The following is a 20,928-nucleotide window of genomic DNA, read 5'->3' as shown; positions in this document are numbered from 1 at the left end:
ATGGGTGTCACACACATACACACACACTTCCAGACCCTGTGGTGGGAAACCCTGGGGGGGTGGAGAGGGGAGGACAGACTCAAATGGGGGAGCAGGGCCCTGAAGTCGGACCTGGGGTAGAGTGGAGGGGCTAGGGGAGTCTGCATCAGGGGGAGACTATGACTGCTCCCACAAGGGGGGGCAGCCACAGGCCTGGACCCCCACCTCTCCCGCAGGTGCCTGAGTTGAGGGGCACATGGCATGTGAGATGCTGCCACCCTCAGCTTGTCCCCCTGGTGAACTGGGGGATGGGAGTGCAGGCACCAAGAGGGGGCAGCAGGCCCTCTTCCTCACTCTCCCAGCCACGCCGAGCGTGGGGAAGCGGAGCCACCACCTCTGTTGCAGAGGGAGGCTCAGAGAGGGCAGGCCACTTGCCCAGTGTGGCAAAGCACAGCACAGCTCGGGCTAGAACCCATTGCATGCCGCACGGCCCGAGGTCAGAGTGGTCACTGCAGAGTGGATGGTGTGGGGATGGGTTGGGGAAGCAGATTCCGTCCCACCCTGGATTGCAATGACAATCCCCAAACCTGTGCCCCTGTCCCCCCGTCCCCACCCTGGGACCATGAACCTGCACTGCAGCCTCAGCTAGGCTGACCATGACTGAGTTGTTCCATCTGCCCCACTTGACTCGAGGGGGTAGGGGCAGGCACCCGGCACCAGTTCTCCCTCCCTCCACGCACCCCAGAGTCCCCTCAGGCCATTCCTAGAAACCCCACTCACATTGTTATTTCTAAATTGGTACAAAACTGACAGTGATCAGCTCCGGTGACGAGAGGTAGAAACCCGGCCAGGCAGCCGGAGAAGATGGGGTGGAGTGTGAGGGCACAGGGCCAGGGGTGGGGGAGGTGGGTTAGAACCAGGGGGCCCCCACTCAAGGCTGGGGATGCAGGTGCAGCTCTCCAGGCCCAGGCGCCCCAAGAACTCTCTCCTCCGAGTAACCAGGGTAACCCCAGGAGGGGAGGCAGGCAGGGTCTGGGGGCAGCTTGGCTGGTGGGTTAGGGAGACCATCTTCACCACACATCCTGCCTCCTCCCACCCCCATGGCCAGCCACTCCTTCCCCCCACCCAACTCCACCTCCCCCAGGGCAGGAGGGGAGGGAGGACTTGAACTTGGCATCACAGAAAGGGAGCCATCTTTCTGGGGAGTCCCTTCCCACACTGTGTCCAAAAATTTAACAACAAAAAAAATTAAAATTAATAAGTTTTAACCCAGGAGGTCCTCTGGTTTCAGGGGCACCCAGCAGGGACGGACCATCGAGTTAAGGCTGGGAGGTAGGTGGCTGTGTCTCTGGGGGCTGCTGGGCTGGGGAGGGCTCAGCCCTCTCCCCGTAACTGGTCCTGGAGCTCTACCCCTGACTCCTTGGGTTGGGCCCAGCTGCATCTCTCTGCCCTGTGCCGGTGGCGCTGGTACCCGAAGGCCCAGCTGCCAGGATCTGCAACCCGGGGATGGAGGCAATGAAAGCCCTATACAGAGCGGAGCTGGGGGTGGCGGGGACCGGCTAGGACCAACAGACGCTCGAGCGGACAGACGCGGGAAGGGACGACAAGGGGTCCTGACATATACACACACAAACTCCGGAGAAAAAGGGTGGTGCCCGGCTGAGGCAGCCCCTTGGGATTGGGAGGGGAACTGTGACCACTACAGCACGGGAGGCGGCTGTCCCAGGAAGACCGCGGGCCTGGCGGGAGAGGGCTGCGTGTGCGTTGGGACCTCTCCCCAGGAGGTGGCACGGCTGCAGGTGCAGCCCCGCAGGGCGCTGCTCTTGCTCGGCCCGGTGCAGTGGCAGGCGCGCACCAGCCTCACATGATGGCGCAGCGGTTGCGGCGCAGCGCGCCCTGGAAACGCAGGGCGGCGTGCACGTGTTTGCAGCGGGCGCAGCCGACACTCTTGAGCAGCTCGCTAAAGAGCAGCAGGATGTGCCAGTTGTACTTGGCCGAGCACTCCACGTAGCCGCACTTCCAGGTCTTGCGCACCAGGTGCGACACGTTCCAGCGTGGGATCACGCGTCCACGCTGCAGGTCCCGCTTGTTGCCCACGATGATGATGGGCGTCTCCGAGGTGCCGATTACCCTGTGGGGCGAGGCCGGGCATCTCAGATCCAGCCCAGGCTCACAGCCATGGGATCTCCACCACTCCCTGGGTCTGGTCCCAGCAAAGCCCTATGCCCTTTAAGTCTCCACTCTGCACAATTGACTACTATTTCCAGTCCCCAATTTTCAGGGGTGTGTGTGTGTGGGGGGGAAGCTGTTAACTAGCCTAGCGCCATGTGGCCCATTCCTGGCTCTCAACCACTGTCAGGGTTCCTAAATGAGTTAACAGGGGTGGGACAGCAAAATGCAGGTGTGTGTATATGTGGGAAGACACTTCACTTGTATGTCCCCCCCCTCACTGGGCCAACCCTGGCACATCCATAGGTAGTGACAGACTGGATCGCAGCCCCTCACCTCGTCTCCAGGATCTGCTGGCGGATGGTCTTGACGTACTCAAAGCTGTCAAAGCAGCAGATGTCGTAGACCAGGATGTAGGCGTGCACGCTCCGGAGGCCCCTGCAGCAGGTGTCCGCCCACTCCTGCAACAACCCAGCCAGGTCCCGGGTCAGAGCAGCCCCCCAGCTGCCACCTGCCATGGCCCCTCCCCCAGCAGGCCAGGCCCGGACGGCTTGGTGCACACCCTCCCCGCCCACAAGCCAGGACAGGAGGGCACTGCTCACAGTGTGTGTGAACCCTTGGAAGTTAGATCTGTCTCGTGCCATTGTGCCCCCCAGCCAGCCAGGCAGTCAGGCCTTGGATGTACGTTAGGTGCCTACAAGAACCCAGCCCGGAGTCAGCTGTTGAACCTGTCCAAATCCTCTCCATCTGCTGAAGTGCCTCCTCCTCCCAGGAGCTTTCCTGATGGCCCACCCTCCCTCTCCTCCTCTCCTATGTTCTAACTATCCTTTGATTCTACCTTTGTTAGAGCTATTCTGTCTCTGCTCCGAGTTCCTGACAGGGCCAGAGCCAGCCCCTCCTCCCAGCCTTGCCCTGCTGGGCTTGCGAGCTCTCCATGGTCCTGAACGGCACCCAGCCCCAGTCGGCACCGATCCTGCTCTGTTGCTGCCCTTGCCTGATGCACAGCTTCTGCATGCTCCATGCCGCACAAAATGATGGTGACTGGATGTGTGCAGAAGGCAGGCACAGGTGTCAGGAGCAGCACTCCGGGGCAGCTCCAAAGAGCTGGAACATCCTGCGTACTCATGGCAAATGCTCGGGGAGGGGCCGCAGAACAAGGCTGAGTGTGCTAAAGAGCAGCTTCACTCAGAGATTAATTAGCTAATTAACCTGCCAACAGATGTGAATTGCAAGAGCACTTACAGGCAGCTAGTCTGCGGGAAGAAGGGGGTCCCTGAGGTGGGCCAGGACTTTTTCCTGGTAGGACCCAGATGAAAGCCTTGGAGAACGGGTGGATGTCTGGTGTCCCCACTGCTGAGCTGAGCTGAAGGAGGAAAATGGCAGATTATCCAGCTCCCAGAGAGAATGCAAGGGACAAGACCTGGGTTGCAGTGGTGCTGGCGAGGCTCTGGACATGCTGCAGTGAACTCTCCAGAAAGATGATGTGGTATCTTTCCCTGTGCTGAGGGGTTAAGTTTCGCTGCAGAGGGAGAGCACTCAAGACAAATCTCAGAGCATGGGGAAGCATGGCAAGATGGCACTGTGTACTGCACAGGGACCTCGGGGACATACACCTGCACCTGGCAGCATCCGCTCCCCACTCCAATCGCATCCCCCGATTGGGATTGGGAGTGGAGATTGGGAGTTGGGGAGAGTGCACGGGTGGGAGGGGTTCCCAACCTCTCTGGTGAGTACCTCCCCCACAACGTGCTGCTGCCCCTTTGCGGGGACCTCCAGGCTGCCCCGTGCCAAACTGCTCCAGCCCAGGGCCCCTCAAGAGCAATGACTGGGCTGTCTCTTCCTTCACCCCTTGGAAGAAGCAAGGCAGAAGCAAGGAAATTCAGCTTTCCTTATAGCTTGCTTTCTGCAGGCTTCTGCTAAGGCCTCAAAAAGACTGCCGTGGAGCTATGTCAAGTCAGAGTGGCAGTAGAAACCGAGTCCAGTTCCAGGGACATGGGGTCCCCATGGGGGGGTGCCTGACCCTTCCTCTGGTAGACTGCATGTGTCCTGTAACCGCGGCTTCTTTCTCTGATAGCAGCAGGCAGCTGTGGAAGGGAGTCCTGACGCGCAGACCCAGGGAGTCCAGCTCTCCCAGGCCAAATCCCCTTAGTCTGGGAAGAAGGCACTAATTCATTTTCAGAAAGTGGCACCAGGGAGCTTGGGCATTTTGGGGTCTCTAGGGCCTCTTACCAGCATTGTTCTACCCAGCATCCCTTGCCTGTGTGCCAGGAGTGAGATCTTGGTTATCCCAGAGTCCCCCATCCAGGTCAATTAAGAAGACAATGGTCAAGAACCTCATGGAAAGAAACATGGGCAAAGAATTTGAAAGTTCCCACAAACGCCTGCTAAAAGGTGCCAACCCCACTCAGAATCAGAGATGCAAAGGAACAGCATACTAGAGACTACAAACGCTACACCACGTTTAGCAGACTGCCAGAAACCTGATCCAGTCAATGGACAGTGGTATGCCGGCCAGGCTTCAGGGAAAACAGTTCTGGGTGCATCACCCAGGGAGTCCCTGTCCCCCGCTTTTTTCTGGGGGCCTCTGGTGACGTGATGCAGACCCAGGCTGCCCCTTGAGCCAGCAATGCCATTTCTAGGAGCCAGCCCACAGATACACTAAGTGTCTCGAGTCTCTCGCTGGGATGTGAGGGGATACCTCCATTAAGAGGGTACGCTGCTTCGGTGGAGTCCAGGGCTACCAGGAGCGGCACGGTGACAAGTCCTGTGGATGCTGGCATGGGAAACTGTTCTGCTTCCTGTGCCGACAAGGACAGAACAGTCTGGAGTCTGCAGGGTGGTGTTTATGTTAGAAGGGGCACAATGAGAACATTTTTCTTACTTGAGTAAAGAAACAATGAAAGCTATTACAGAGGGGTAGTGGGTGGGCTGAGACTTCTCTCGGTCAAATTCTGAGCTTTTAAATTGCATCTTTCCTATGTCAAAATTAAAATTAAATTAAAAATCAGGGTTGCTGCTGTGGCTCAGTGGATTAAGCTACAACACAGATTACAATATGAGAGCAGATTAGAGTCCTGGTTGCCCCACTTGTGATCCAGCTCCCTGCTAATGTGCCTGGGAAAACAGCAGAGGATGGTCCCTGCTACTCACATGAGAGATGGGGAAAAAACTGCTGGCTTTGGCCAAATGCCCCAGTTCCAACCTTGTGGCCATCAGGACAGTAAATCAGCAGATGGAAGATCTTTCTCTTTGAATTCCTCCATCTATCTTTGTTACTCAGCCTTTCAAATTTAAAAAGTTCTAAAAATGAATACATAATGAAGTACATGGTAAACAAAGCTTGGGATGCAGGCTCAGATCTGTGTACCCACTTAGGCCGCTGTCTGTGGAGAAGCTACAGGCCCTAACCCCAGATGCACTGCTAGGTCCACCCAACCTCATTATGCCTGGGACAGAAGCTCAGATGTGGCTTTGTTTTTGGTGAAAACCCCACGTGCCTGGGAGGGGGATACAGGTGCTTGTGGCTGGGCCCAAGCGCCCAGCCTGGTGCTGGTGAACACCGAGTACCCAGCCACAGCTGGGGGAGCTGCAGGGGAAAGGCCATCTGTGTTCAGCGACAAGTAGCCCCGCATCACCCCCCTCCTCCCTGGTCTCTGCCACAGAGCCCATCCTGTCCTGCAAACTCGTTCAGCCTAAGGCCTCCTACCCAGACCCCCTGCCCTCTGCCCCCTCTACCAGTGCAGGCAGAGAGGAGCCACACGGCGCGGGGTCTGGGGCCAGCAGGCCAGGGTGTGGAGCATTGTGAACAAAGGCACTGGGACCTTCAAATTTAGCCCCTGCAGGAAGGGTGCCCAGCAGGCAGGTGGTGAGGGGAGGGGACAGAGTGTCCCATGGGCCTGGCCTAAGGCCCTGAAAACTCACCATAGCCCAAGTGGGCAAATCTGGACACAAAGAGGCAGCCAGCGTCCCCGGTCCTTCTCTCCCCTACCCCTCCTTCCCTGAAACTGCCTCGGTGGAGCCATGGCCTCCTGCGACCCCAGCTAGACCCCACCCCACTCCCATTCGTGGGAGCTTGAGCCTGCAGTCACAGCTCTGGGACAAGGTGGCAGCGCCGACAGCTTGTTTCCCCACTCTGAATTCCTGCTTGCTCTTCTGCCCTGGTGCCCATGGCAAGACCTGGCCCACATATAATGGTCAGCAAATATTTGTTGAATAAATGCGCACACAAACAGACTCCTGCTGGCCGGGCTCTAGGCACGGGCCCAGTAGCCCATGACACTGAGCAGACCTCTGCCCCCCACCCGCTGCCACCTGTGGACCCCCACCAGCTACCTGCAGCGTGTTGACAGGGAAGGCGCTGATGGGCGGGAAGTCGAGGATCTGGAGGTCGTGCACGTGGCCGTTCATGACGACAGCAGGCAGGTAGAGGCGGCGGGCGGTGGTGGGCACGCAGACCTCGCTGAACTCGTTGTATAGGAACTGGCGCACGATGGCACTCTTGCCCACGCCTCGCGCCCCCAGCACAGCCACCCGGTAGGTGGAGACCATGCCTCCCGCCCCACTCCGCCACCGCGTCCTTGCCGCTGCCTGGGGCTCCCCAGGGCTGCATATTCCAGGGGCTGGGGGCTCAGCCACCGTCAGAATCAACCATCACTGCCTCTGCTTGCCCTGGGCCCTCGGCGGCCGTCACCTGGATGGGCTGTGGGGACGAGAGGTGGGCTTAGTGTGCGGAGCCTGGGCCTGACCCCATGCCATGCCTTCCTTTTTCCAGAACCCCTGTGTCCACCTGTGCAAAGCCCCAATAGTCTCCTCTTCCATTTCTCCCTGCAGACCCACTGGTGGAATCAATATTCCTAGACTTAACTATGACCTCACGTCTCACCAGGTCTCCCAGCTCTCTCACCAGCTCGGCCAAGGCAGGCTGCAGGAACTAGTGGCAAGAGCACTGGCCAAGCTGTGTGACACTGACTACACAAGCCCACACGGTTACCCAAGGTCAACACCCTGTCCGTAAGGCCCAGGCATGGTCACTACCACCTTAGAGAGAAGGCTGGGTGCCCAAAGTTACACAGCTAGGAATGGCAGCTCCCATTTTACAACTGTGACAGCAGTCCAACTTTCAAGTTCAGGGATTCTAACCGGTCAATGTTTACACGCCAAGGGCTGGGTCTAACCTGCTGGTACCACCTGGCGCTCAGATGCTGACACACAGCAGGTTGCCCAGAAAGAGGGATGCTGGGAGGAGCTGGAACCTTGACAGGGACTGTTAACTTCCTGGCTTGCTCAGGGTAGGACCCGGGGTTTTCCAGCCCCACTCCCTACTTAGGCCAAAAGAGTCAGGCATCTGGAGAATCCAATCCATTATCTTAGCCAGGCGGAGAGCAATTTTCTCCTTCTGCTAGGCATGGTGACCAGTGAGCTGGGTCTCTCTGTGGCTGCATGTCCCCCCTACACACACACACAGCTCACAGGAGAGTATCCCTCAGGCTGGCCCCAGTTCTGAAGACACAGGGCACAGGTTACGTGTGCATAGAGCATAGGAAATAAAAGGCAGGACGCGGAGTAAGAAGCAGGCCTTGACTCCTAGCTCTGCCATTCACCTGCAGAGTGACCTCCGGCAGGACACCTCACAGGGTGTTAAAGAAGAGGTGACATGGAAAGCCACAGGACTGGCACACAGCTGGCGTTCTGGAAATGGCGTTTTCCCATGATCTTAACGGGATCCCCTAGTGATCCTGGGAGGGGACGTTAGCCACAGTTGAACTGTTGTGTAGGCTCACATACATGTGGAGAGTGTGTGTGTGTGTGTGTGTGTGTGTGTGATGGGGGGTGTTCCCTGCATTTTAAGGAGGCTTGCCCCCACAGGCGCTTCTGCACTTACTCAGCCTCTGGACTCACCCTCCTCCGGGCATTCTTGGACCCTGCCAGCTGGGCTGAGAGCCTCAGCTGGGTTCATTACATAAGCAGGTCCACAGGTGGGGAGGGATGGGGCAAGGACCCTGACAGAGTCCTGGCCTTCGTCTGGGTGTGGCAGCTCAGGGACTGCTGGGAGACACTGGCTGCACAAGGCCACTCCTGGACACCGCCCCTGGACACCGCACTTTCCTGCCAGGAGCTAGCCTTTTCTAGGGGACGGGGGTGGGGTGGGGAGGAGGGCGGGGAATGGAAATGGAAAGCAGGGCACAGCTTCAGGAAGGGTGTGCAAGAGGGAGGTGGCAGGGCCACCTTCCCGGAACTTACTAGGCCCACGTGCCACCGGTTCCCAACTCAGAGGCCAGCAGCCAATGCCCCCTCCTTCCTCCCAGATGCAGGTTCTGGGTCTGAACGCCCCTGGGTGCTCCCTCTCCAAAGCCTGTGCTCTGCAGTGAGTCTGCAGCCGGCCCGGATTGAGACCTGGAACCGCACAGGGGCCGGAGCCCGCTCCTCTCGCATCCCCCTTCCTCCCGGACACCTGGGTCCCTGCCCCACGCTGCGGGCCGGCGCTTTGCCCGGGGTCACGAGTCCGTCCGCGGTTCCCAGCTTGCGCGCTCGCATTGGGGGGGTCGACGCGGGGGCTCCCCGCTCGGCGAGAGTTTGGGGTCGGGTGGTGGGGGGGAGTGCAAGCGCCCAGCTCGCTCTCCGCCTCCAGCGCAGCGCAGGCACCCCCGCCCCCAGCGCCAGCTCTCACGTGGCCGCCCCGCGCCACTTCCCCGCCGGCCCCCTCCTCCCCGCTCGCCCCGACCGGGCCGGTCTCCCCCGCCAAGCCCACCCCCGCAGACCCCGGCCCTGCTCCCGCCGCTTACCGGGGCCGTCCTCGCGGGGCCCCTGCCCTGGCCGGCCGGCGGCGCTGCCCCCTGGGCTGCCCCGCCCAGGGGGAGAGAAGGGGCGCCCCGGCCGAGCAGCGGGGCAGGAGCGGCGCGCCCAGGGGTCGCAGCGCCAGCCCCTGCTCGCCCTGCGGAGCGCGCCGCCCGCTCGGCGCCGGCAGCCGCGGCAGCGGAGGGGGGCGGGCGGCTGGCGCGCCTTCCGCTGGGTCCCTGAGCCCGACGGGTTGGCTGGGCAGCCAGGACTGCGTCCTCCGTAGCACGCCCCCTCCACCCCCTGCTAGCCTCGACCTTCACCCCCTGCAGACTCCCCCTTGCAGAACCGAGCTCCGGCGTGGAGGAGTCCGGGAGTGGGACGGGCAGGCGCCTGCAACCTTTGGCCTCATCCCGACTCCGGCTCCGCAATACACTCCCGGCCGCAGTTCTGCCTTTGCCACTTTGCTTTCCCGTCCGCCGTGCGCCCTGCGTGGCAGTGTGCGGGGAAACAACGAGGCTGTTCCTCACCAGCCCCGGAGGACGGAGTGGAGGGTGGTCCCCTTTGCCCTTCTGGAGAAGGGAGAGGAGGGCCGGGAGAGGCAGAACCGGCCGGCGTGCATCCCCCAGCAATCCCGATCTCCCCCCAAAAACTTCTGGTCCCTTCTGGTGCCCATTGGGAAGACGCCAGCATTTGCGAGGGTTGTGGGCAAAATCGCTCATGCATTTATTCCGAAGCAGTCATCATCAGTACATCAGCAGCAGCTCACATGTACCCTTGCCGGACAGTGTCCGCGGGCTCTGCCTGTATCCTACAATTTGATCCCGACAATTCTAAAAGGTAGATGGTTTTCCCTATATGTATTGATGAAACAGCTGAAACTGACAGAGGCTGAATAACTTCCCTTGCCTAATGCAAAATGTGCCCTCCAAGTATTGTGAGTGGCTCAGGGGGAACCGCAGAGGGGCCTGGCACGGGTCCCGGTTCCGGGAGGGCAGGTGCGCGGCGGAACTTGGAGCCCTGGCATCCCTGCGGGCCCCCTGATTAGAGCCTGCAGGCTGAGGAGGAGAAGGGAGGGGGCGAGTTCTATCTGGGTCCTGGGCCCTGCATGGGGATTGTCTACTCCTGTGGGCTCTGCTACTCCCCCTTTAAATCCTGGCCCTGCCACTGTCCCTGATGTGCCTGAAGGCATTTCCTCAGTCAGCAGCCGGGACTGGCTGTCCCAGGCAGGTACTGATCCCTAATACCACGTCCCTCTTAAGGGGGAGGGGGAAGGGTCTGTAATATTTTTTTTTTCGTCTATTTAGAGCACCAGGTCATGGGTGGGGGTGGGGACAGGCCACAGCTGGAGACAGGCACAGCTAGACCCCTTCATCCTGGAACGCTACTTTTATGGGGGAAGAAATCCAATCTTGCTGATCTCATGGAATGACAATGGGGTCACACCTAGGGCACTGTGCATCCCTCCATTCCATCTGGCAATAGGATCTGTGTCGGCTCAGCTCTATTAAGGGGCACTAGGCCCAAGGCCTCCTAATAGCTTCTGGTTATTACAGTTTTATTTCAATGGAAACTGCATTGAATTGCTCTGACCTGAAGGCACAGTTAGGTCATTCTGGTTTGTTGGGAAGTCACTTCCGGCTAATACACAAGCCCCTTGGGGTCTGCTCACTTCCGCTTTCTAGGACTCCTTTGGTGAAAGGTTGCCAGAGGCCCTGACCTGAGGGGGCCTGATGGCTGAAGTTCATACTTGGGCACCCAGGGAGTGGACACCTGGGCCCACCTGCAGTGCAGGAGGCAGGACAGACTGGACCCAGACCCCAAACGCTCGCTCGCCTGCTCTGGCTTCCTGGGGCTCTTTGGCCAGATTCTAGGGCCTCTAATCCTAAACAAAGAATGAATGAATCAAGAGAGGGCAAGCCAGAAACTAGACTTGGCCTCCTCCCCCAACTCCTCCACAGTGGGAGAGATGGGGTTAAGTAACCTTCTCTCAGCTTGTGCCAGGAGTTGTCCACAGGAGTGACCCCTGGAGATGGCAGGCGTGTCCTGGACTAGTGCACCTGCTGCTGGAGCCTTTGCAAGCCACTTCCCCAAGCCGAGAATCTGGGTCTGACCACCCCCAAGTCAGTGTCAGCAACAGCAGGGCAAAAGCTAAACAAGAAACCAAAGATGGCAAGTTTGGAGCCAATTCGGACTTTTCAAGAAACATCCTTGTTGCTAATAACATATCTGGAGGCTGCTGGAGATTCTAGGATTAGTGTTCAGAAGATAGAAGTGGGGAGTGACGGGGGAGTGCCATGCTTCCCAAGTGCCACACCAGGTATTAAAATAAACAGGCTCCTGCCTCCTGGAGCTGGGGGTGGCACGGAAAAGAAATCTGGGTCCAAGAGAAATTAGAAAAAGAACTAATACATCAAGTGGGAGTAGAAAAGGCTCCAACCTGGGGCCTCTCAGCTGTTCTCTGGGCTTGGGAACAGCATCTTTGAGCTCACAGTAGTTCCCAGGTGCCCATGCAGGGGCAGAGAGGGCTAGGACAACCTGGATGAAACCCCAAGACCCTGGCAAGACCTGGCGTGGCTGAGGGTGGTGGGAGGAGGGTGTGGGCAGGCAAGGCCGACAGGGTCCCAAGCCATGTGTGGTTCTGCCGCCTCTAACCTGACGAACATGAGCTGAAAGCCTCAGGGTAGGAGCAGGTCTCAAGTGCTTCTCTACTCTGTGCCACAACCTCTCTCTCCTCATAGGGAGCCTTCACCCTTAGAGTACAGTGTACACCCCTGAGGAGCTCTGCAAATGTGCAGATTTGCAGAGGGCATGAGGTCTAGTGGAGAAGGCTCTGGGACACCCACATCTCACATTACAATGTCCAGCTCAGGTCATGGCTTCCTGTCCAGCTTCCTGCTGTGGGTACCCTCAGAGGCAGATGGCTCAAGAACTTGGGTCCGTGGCCACCCATGTAGGAGACCCCTGACCCTGGGTCCAGCCTGGCTGAGTGTGGACGTTTGGGGAGGGAACCAGTAGATGAGAATTCTCTCTGTGCCTTTCAAAGTCTCCTAAGGGAGGTTCCTGCCCCAAACCCTGGCCCTGTCTGGTTCAAAAGAACCAGCAATAGGCCATGCAGGCGCTTCAGCAATACTGTGTGCCCAGGAGGTGAAGGCCTCTCCATGAGACCCTGGCCCACACCAACAGCATTCTCAACTGCTGAGCCCAGCAAGATCCCGCAACAGTCTCTCTGGATCCCTCACTGGATCCTCCATGAAGACGAGGATCCCACTGCTCCCCAGCTGACACTCCTGGTAGTTAGACTAAGCACAGCCCAGCAGGACAGACAGTCGAGCTGTCCCTAGTAACAGAAATCCCAAGCTTCCAGTTTGTCTGTGGTGTCTGAACCCTAGGTAATACAAGCAGCTACCATTTCTAAGCAACTACTAAGTGCCCGGTACTGTGTCAGGCACTTTATTGGGAAGGTGCAGGGCTTGTGCAAAGGCATCTTGGTGCTGGGTCCCTTGCCCTCGGCAGTCAGTTACCGAATAAGGCCAGCAACACAAACCCAGGCAAGTAGATTTAAACTTCCCAAGAAGCCTGCTTAATGCAGCCTCAGTTCCTTCTGCTTGGAAACATGTAACTTCTGGGTCTGGGTAGGGAGGCTTTCCGAAGTTGAAAAAGATGTGTGGGACATCTAGGGTAACAGGAACTGATGGGAGCCTCTGCCATACTCCTGCCCCAGGGCCCTGCTGCCTGGCTGCCTACAAGTCAGCACAAAGCTGCTACTGCTCTGGCTAGTGCCCCTGGGAATGTCTGCCAGGGGAGCTGGACAGGCTCCATGGGCATGCGCTGCCTGCAGTGTTGGTTTGGGACCTGGCCTGCAGGAGCCTCCCTGAGGCACAGGGTTCTTCTTCAAGTCCATCTTAATTTCATCTGGCTGAGCCCCCGGGAGGGCCAGGGAAGTAAAAACAGCTCTGCCAAAGTAGATATGAATGCTGCTTTCCTTGCCTGGCCAGTTGGGAACAGACTCCACAACACAAGCTTCAATTTGTGTAAATGAGAGTTTATTGATGAAGACACAAGGTCAAGCACTCCCATTCCCACCCTCCCCAAGAACAGACCCCAACAAGAACAAGGATGACAGGCATTCTCAGGGCCATATATACCTGTCTCCTTCCCGATTTCTCCACAGAGTCCCACGCTTCACAACACAGGTACACGGGCACGCTTGGGTGGGGACACTCAGGGAATCTCTGACCAGCAAGAGTTCTGGGTGTGTGTGTGTGCTTCCCGTGTCCTCTGCACGACACTAGCTGACATCACAAAGACACACTGAGGCAGAGGGAAAGGGCACCTGCCATCTCGCTCCCCTAGTCTGGCCAACCCTGCGGCCCGAAGGGAAGCTTCCCTTGCTCTGCTCGGTGGGGCTGGAGGTCGCTCCCCAGGAGTGATGAGTTCAAGGACTGGCTCAGGTCAGTTCACCACTGGTGGGCTTGGGTGGGGAGCCAGGACACCCTCATTTCTGGGGCTAAGGGCATGTCCTGGTACAAAACTGCCTTCCGTCGGCTCGCCCTGGCGCTTGCGCTTTTGTCTGGTGCTATGTCTGGTCTGAGCTGAGAACACTGCATCTGGAGTATGAATCTGCATCACTACTTGAGGCCAGCGCCTCCAGGAATGAGTTTCAATCACCAACCTGCTTTCTATCCCCTACACTGCCAGCCTACCCACCTCCCTCACAGAGCTCTGTGCCGCTTCTTACTCCCACATGCATGATGGGTGGGAATGAGGGACACATTTCCTGCCGCACCCCCCCACCACAGGGGCTCTTAGAATTCTCAAGGTTAGGAAGTGGCTTTGAGGCAGCCACTCCCCCAACCTCTGCAACTACTTGATGATATCTGGTTATGCCTGACCCGGTGGGGCTGCCTGCACTTGCTTTCCACAATTCTTCCCGAAGAACATCATGGCCTCTGGACCATGGCGCGAGCAGGGGCAGCTGAGAGCAATCTTTGTTGTGGGGACTGAATGCTGCAGCAGGGTCACACAGCAAACACCCACAAAGAGAAGGGTGTGTAATGTGACAGGCTAGCATCTGGGCCCATGCTAATAACGAATTCCTGAACAAGCTGTACCCAGGTGTGAAGAAGGGGATCTCGTGTCCTCTTCATCTTTCCACAGATGCTGAGAACTGCCTGACTTCTGGGAGGTCCCAAGGCCACCGTGGGGCCTGAGGAATGTGAGAAAAGAAGAGGGGGCTGAAGGGACAGAGAACCTATGACCTCTCTAAGCTCACTTCATCGCAGAATGCAGCCTGCCAGCTTCCAGCATCAGTGCCTCCTTCACTCTGACATCTGGGTTTACCTTCAAGTAACTGACAAAACACTCCATCACCACCTGATGCCAATGGATGAGGCACCAGAGTCAGCTTGGAGCAGATGAAGAGCCACAAAGCAAGCACACAAAGGCAGGAGAAAGCGGGTGGAAAAGAACACCAGCTGGAGGCAGGAGAACCCAAGGGGGCGGGACGCAGCTCCTGATCAGCCCCCAGGCCTGGCAGGAATGGATGGCTCTCTTGGCCTTCAATCTCTGTGTAGACAACAGGGTTGGGGAAGTCATTACCTACAGCCTGCTTCAACTATGAAACTGGGAACTGAATGGGTCCCAAGAGACCCTGGGGGTCTGGAAAGGGCTGGTTTCTGGCTCGGGCTTCCCATCTCGTGTTCCTTCAGCTGCACCCTGAATGCGCCTGCTCAGGGGAAAGGAAGGTGGGAACTGCCACTTCCTCTCTTCTGCCTGCCTGCCAAGGCCCCGATTTTCCTGCACCCTCAAACAGCAATCAAGGAAGAACATCCTCACCAGCCATGCACCAGCTGAATGAGATGACAACCCAGGGGGAAGCACGAAGGTATGGCTACAGAAAAGAAAGGAGAAAAACATCAAAGTGCAGAGTACAAGGTTGCCACTGGCACAAATGCTCCCAGGATGTGGTGGGGACTGTCTGTCCAGGGCTGTGTGGTCAATGACGGCCAGCTGGCTTAATACTTTCTGCTCCTTAAACAACTCCCTCAAATCCTCACATGTAAAAAAATATAAAACAATAAAGTGCAGCTTATTTTTCAGTGACGCTTTTCCTTGCTTTAATGATTGTTGTCATTTTCTGCTTTTGAAATGAGCTCTTGATGACAAAATACCCAACTACACTCAAAAGAGCGTGTAGAAAAAGCCAGCCATTGCTACAACATGGAGAAGCCCATCAGGACAGACAGCAGCAGCAGGTGGCAGAGGAGGGAAGCGATAGAAGCAGTGGTTACAAATGGTCACAGGAAGCTAAAACTATCCAACAGGTTGTGCCCTAAGGTTAGCACAGACTAGTCACTACCTTGGTGGGTGGCCTCAATGTGTCTGGGTTCAGATTCTACACGGCAACAAAATTTCTTCCAGTTACGTGTTCTTGGCTTGTACCGATGAGGTGGTGACTGTGGTTGCTGGACCAGTTTATTAGTTTTTCAAAATGCTGTCGTAGACCTGATAGATGTACTGAGAAACTTCAGGAGCTCTGCACTTCAGTGACAGCTGTGAGGAGAAACACAGGATGGTTAACTCCCAAGGTATCCGAGCACTCTGGTCAAGAAAACTTCACCCACAAAGTCCTTAATCAGCAGAGTGGCTGAAGACACGGTGTTTCCAGGGACTGTACCTCTACATTCTGTGTGGTTCTATGAGATTAGAAAACTATCTATACTCACAGCATTAAAGTCTACTGTTAGGCAGACAATTGTTCTAATGCTATATAAAGAGTTATCTAAAAGATGACCAAACCCTCAAGTGATGGGTGGCTGGGTCAGCCGTCTGTTTCTCTAGAGGACAGCCATCTCAATGCCAATTTCAGGAGGATGCGCAAAGCAAACCAAAGGCATGAGTTACATACTTCCAAAGCGCTAGTCTTGATATACATATATATGTAATATATATATGTATATATACACACTTCATATATCATATATATGTATATACAATAAAAATATAAACATATTTAAGATATACTTATTTTTATTGAAATGCAGATATACAGAGAGGAGTTAACAGAGATAAAGATCTTCCATCAGCTGGTCACTCCCCAAGTGGCTGCCAAAGGCCAGAGCTGAGCCAATCTGAAGCTAGGAGCTAAGAGTTAAGAGCTTCTTTCTGTCTCCCACATGGGTGTAGGGTCTCAAGGCTTTGGGCCATACTCAACTGTTTTCCCAGGCCACAGCAGGCAGGGAGCTGAATGGGAAGTAGAACAGATGGGACATGACCTGGTACCCATATGGGATCCCCGCATGTGTGAGGCAAGGAGCAAGCCATCTCATCGTGCTTACTATATTCCATACTGTACTGGACAGTACTCTAAGAAAACAAGGGCCAGGTGCGATGGCTCAATTGGCTAATCTTCCACCTCCAAGCACTCAGATCCCATGTGAGCGCAGGTTCATGTCTCAGCTATTCCACTTCCCATCCAGCTCCCTGCTTGTGGCCTGGGAAAGCAGTCGAGGATGGCCCAAAGCTTTGGGACCCTGCATCCATGTAGGAGATCCAGAAGAAGCTCTTGACTCCTGTTTTGGATCGGCTCAGCTCTTTCCCTCTGTAAATCTACCTTTCCAATAAAATAAATTAATCTTAAATAAAAAAAGACAAGACTGAGCTTTCAGTCTCAATGACTGCCAAATTAAACATCAACATTAGATTTCAATGTTCAATATTGAGAATTTCACTTTTTATATCAATAAAGACAAAATTTAACTTCCAGATTTGGATCCCTTAATTATATTAGGTTAAAATTATAAAATATAACAGAGAGTTACACAAAATATATTCTAGAAACAGAAACTTAATCACTTTTTTTTCCTATTACCGAAATCATTGCTAATGTATTGGTGGATATCAGCAAAAGTTGTCTTTAATCATATATATATATATATGATTTGCATTCAACTCATTTAATTTTCTTATTTTAAAAGGCAGAGTTACAGAGTGAGAGGGACAGTCACAGAGATCTTCCATTCTTTGGCTCATTGCCCGTGTGCCTGCCAATAGCCATGTTTGAGCCAGGACAAAGCCAGGAGCTTCATCTAGGCCCCCATGTTGGTGGTAGTGGTCCAAGCAATTGGGCCATTTTCCCAGGCCATGAGGAGGCAATCAGAAGTGGAACAACTGGGACGTGAACTAGCACCCATGTGGGATGTTGGCATCAAAGGCAGCAGCTTAATATAATATGCTATAATGCCAGCTACACTATGACATTTTAAAATATTTTTACCTCTGTATTCTCTCTACAGAGACTCTGTACAATTTTAAATACTATAGAAAGTGACAATATCTTTGGAAGAAAAGTCAGAAAGACAGTGGTTAACCCCCCCAAAAAAGTCCTAAGATGTTGTTCAGTTATAGTTGTAATATTATCTCCAAACCATTTTCAAAACTTATTTGCTTGTCAGAGGTACAATTTGGATAAACAAAAAATATCACAAACAACATTAAACAACATTCAATTTAAGAAAATACAGGAGTGGGTGTTGGGAAAATCTCAGAGCTCTGGGATGCAGTACTGACTCTGCAATCCAGCTCCCTAGACTGTGTTGGGAGGTAGCAGATGATACTTGAAGAAAATGAGCCCCTGCCACCATGTGGGAAACCTTGAAGGAATTCTTGGTTCTTGGCTTTGGTTGGCCCATCCCCCACTAATACAGGTGTTTGAGGAGTGAACTAGCAATGGAAGATTTTTCAATCTCTTTACATTTGAAATAAAATCTTTTTAAGAAAGAATATAAATATATATATAGAAAATAGCTCTCTACTTTGATCCAAGTTGCAGCTTTGGGCATTTCCTGGACTCTCAACCTCCCTATTTAGGCAACTCCTGTTCATTTTCCTCCTCTTCAGCTTCTGCTTTGCCAAGGTGGTAGAAAATTCTACTGGGGAACATGTGGGCTCAGCAAAGCGGGAGGGGAAGGCAAGGTCACGGGCACTAACTCCAGATGACAGAGCAGTCTCTTCAGTCTTCTGCTCGCTTCAGGAGCTTCTCTCTTTTGAAATGGCTCTGCAGTTGTCACTTCTTTTTTTAACAATGCTTGAAGTTCTACCATTTGGAGATTCCTTTTGTTGTTCATGACCCTTAAGACAACACTGCTTCCTTAACAAAGTCTGACTCCCTTCTCTGGAAGACGTGTTACAGAGTCTTCCATTCCTCTCTGGAGGCTTTTTCTCCTGCCCTGCTGTACACTCACTTCCCTGCACAGCATGGCAGGGCGGCTTGTGGAAAGGCCCATCTGACTATGAACTCTGCAAGTCCTCCAGGACAGCATTTCAACTCCAAGGTCAGCATCACTATCTGCATTTTTAGGTACATCAAAAATTCAGCCTTCTTTTTAGGCTCTAACCCTATTTCCAGCTCTCTGTTTTGCCTGGCACACCTCCCAACTCCATCATGGTATGCAGATTGGCACCCAGGCTTCTGTAGAGTGACAATGCAGGGGCACGGCAGCCTTTCGGGTGGCAACTCCTTGAAGACTAGCCAGGCAGCTCCGCAGGTGTCCTAAAGCAGAGGTAAGAACTTCTTGACCTACATGATTTTGTATACTTTCCTAAGTCACATGGATAGAGATCATTTTCGGAGAATACCTTGGGATGCTGAAGGGAACAAGTCACTGCATTATTTCATCCTACTGCATGCGCATCTACAATGATCTGAAAAAAATTTTTTTAATGTTTTTAACAAACAAGGGAGGAAATGTCCTTCAGTAAATGGCACGCCTGAGGCAGACTACCATTCTGTCATAGAAAAGGTAGAAAGTGAATAACTTAGACAAAAGTCAAGGTCAATGTAAAGACTTCACAAGGCCTTGATTTTGCAGCAATAGACCCGGTCCCCTGCAAACAGCAAAGAAGAGCTTTCTGTTCTCAGGGACTTCTGGGTCAATGACGGAGACGAGTCTTCAAACAAGATAAAGGACCTGCAGATAAAGGTAGAGGCCCAGAGTTTCCCACCTCACAAGCACTTGGGAATTTCTCAGGAGACAGGATTCAGCAGCTCACACACACGCACACTCTGCCAGCTGAGTTCACAACAGGGGGCTGCCGGAGAAAACACTACAACTCTTCAGTCCTGGGTACTAGTCCCTTGATACATGAGACTACTTCAGAAAGTCTGTGAAACAACAGAACTAAAAGATAAATATTTTGGCTAATGCATAGCTTTGTCCACAATCTTCATTTATTTTTAAGATTGTTTATTTGAAAGAGCAACAAGACAGAGATATAAAGACATCTTCCATTTAATGATTTATTCCTCCACTGGCCACAACAACCATGTATGGGCCAGGCCAAAGCCAGGAACTCCATGCTGGCCTCCCAGACAAGTAGAAGGGCTGTAAGTACAGTGGACCACCTTTCATTGCCTGCCCAGGTGCACTAGAAGGGAGCCTGACTGGAAATAGCACAAACTGGTGCTCTGTATTATAAGCAACAGGTTAACCCACTGCTGCACAATGCCTCATAATACTCAGTTTCTGATTTTTTTAAGGCAGAGAGAAAAAAGAAACAAAGTCAAACAAAGATCTTCCAAGTGCCTGTCACAGCCCAACGCCAGCAGCTTGAAATTCATTCCTGGTCTCTGGCATGCATGGCAGGGACTCGATCACCTAGTGTCTGCCTCCCAGAGTACACGTCAGTGGGACGATAGATCAGACACAGAGTAGCCAGGGCTCAGACCAGGCATTCTAATATGGGATGTAGGTGTTACAGGCAAAGAATTAAAGACCTAGGCCAGAGGCTGGCATTGTGACAAAACAGGCTAAGCTGACACCTGCAATAATGGCATCTCATATAGGTACTTATTTGAGTCCTGGCTGCTCAACTTTCCATTCAGTTCCCTAGTATTGTGCCAGGGAAAACAGCAGAAAAGGGCTCAATTTTTTGGGCCTCTACACCCATATGGGAGACTCTCTTCATGAATTTTTTTGAAGACCTTACTCATGTGTATGAACTTCAAAATTTCTCATATTGAGTTAATCTTTTAAAGTGGGCCCAGCGGCGTGGCCTAGTGGCTAAAGTCCTCGCCTTGTGCGCTCCGGGATCCCATATAGGCGCTGGTTCTAATCCGGCAGCTCCACTTCCCATCCAGCTTCCTGCTAGTGGTCTGGGAAAGCAGTGGAGGATGGCTCAAAGTCTTGGGACCCTGCACCCATGTGGGAGACCAGGAGGAAGTTCCTGGCTCTTGGCTTCATATCGGCTCATCTCTGGCCATTGAGGTCATTTGGGGAATGAATCATTGGACAGAAGATCTTCCTCTCTCTGTCCTCTCTGTATATCTGACTTTGTAATAAAAATAAATAAGTCTTTAAAAAAAAATCTTAAAAATTTTTTATTTATTTTATTGGAAAGTTATTTTATTTGCAAAATCAGATATACAGAGAGGAGGAGAGACAGAGAGGAAGATCTTCTGTCTGATGATTCTCTCCCCAAGTGAGTACAATGACCAGTGCTGCGCTGACCTGAAGCAGGGAACCAGGAACCTCTTCCAGGTCTCCCATGGGGGTACAGGATCCCAAGGTTTTGGGCCTTTCTCGACTGCTTTCCCAGGCCACAAGCAGGGAGCTGGACGGGAAGTGGAGCTGCTGGGATTAGATCCAGTGCCCATATGGGATCCCAGTGCATTCAAGGTGAGGACTTTAGCCGCTAGACCACGCCACCGGGCCCAAAAATAAATAAATCTTCTAAAAAAATCTTTTAAATCCATCTTCCTCCCTTTTAAAAAATAAATTCAATTTAATAACAATTCATCTATTTATCTATTTACAACAGATAATATTTATCTTCTATTCATTAGTTCACTCCCCCAACGTCCCCAATAAGCTGGGTTTGGAGCTGGGCCTGGCTAAAGCATGGAATTCAGCTCAGGTTTTCCAAGTAATTATAGATTTTAGTACTTGAGACATCACTACTTCTTCCTTGGGTGTCTGTTAGTAGCAAACTTAAATTTTAAGTTTG

The 20,928-nt window shown here is 53.7% G+C and overlaps 2 protein-coding genes across 8 annotated transcripts in view; both read right to left on the bottom strand.

Annotated features, from left to right (window-relative positions):
* Window positions 1-1,102: 1,102 nt before the first annotated feature.
* Window positions 1,103-6,823, bottom strand: RASL10B (RAS like family 10 member B). The gene is made up of 3 exons (XM_041001076.1): window positions 6,481-6,823; window positions 2,485-2,609; window positions 1,103-2,110 (listed from the first exon to the last, which is right to left on the bottom strand). The coding sequence occupies exons 1-3, from the start codon at window positions 6,694-6,696 to the stop codon at window positions 1,840-1,842; spliced, it is 612 nt and encodes a 203-aa protein (XP_040857010.1). The 5' UTR covers window positions 6,697-6,823; the 3' UTR covers window positions 1,103-1,839.
* A 6,128-nt stretch (window positions 6,824-12,951) lies between these two features.
* AP2B1 (adaptor related protein complex 2 subunit beta 1) overlaps window positions 12,952-20,928 on the bottom strand; it is a 121,982-nt gene continuing 114,005 nt past the window's right edge. For 6 of the 7 annotated variants that reach the window (XM_041000559.1, XM_041000564.1, XM_041000558.1 and 3 more), the window contains one exon: window positions 12,952-15,477. In XM_041000559.1, coding sequence (XP_040856493.1) covers window positions 15,403-15,477 — 75 coding nt within the window. In that variant the 3' untranslated portion in view covers window positions 12,952-15,402. Of the gene's footprint in view, window positions 15,478-15,601; window positions 15,611-20,928 lie in introns of all 7 variants that reach the window. The other variant, XM_041000562.1, reaches the window with a different exon arrangement.

This window comes from Ochotona curzoniae, unplaced genomic scaffold (genome assembly GCF_017591425.1).
Source record: "Ochotona curzoniae isolate NIBS_2020 unplaced genomic scaffold, NIBS_Ocur_1.0 scaffold_2453, whole genome shotgun sequence".
NCBI lineage: Eukaryota > Metazoa > Chordata > Mammalia > Lagomorpha > Ochotonidae > Ochotona > Ochotona curzoniae.
The sequence above is the reverse complement of the archived record's forward strand: the minus strand, read 5'-3'. Positions and strand labels throughout refer to the sequence as shown.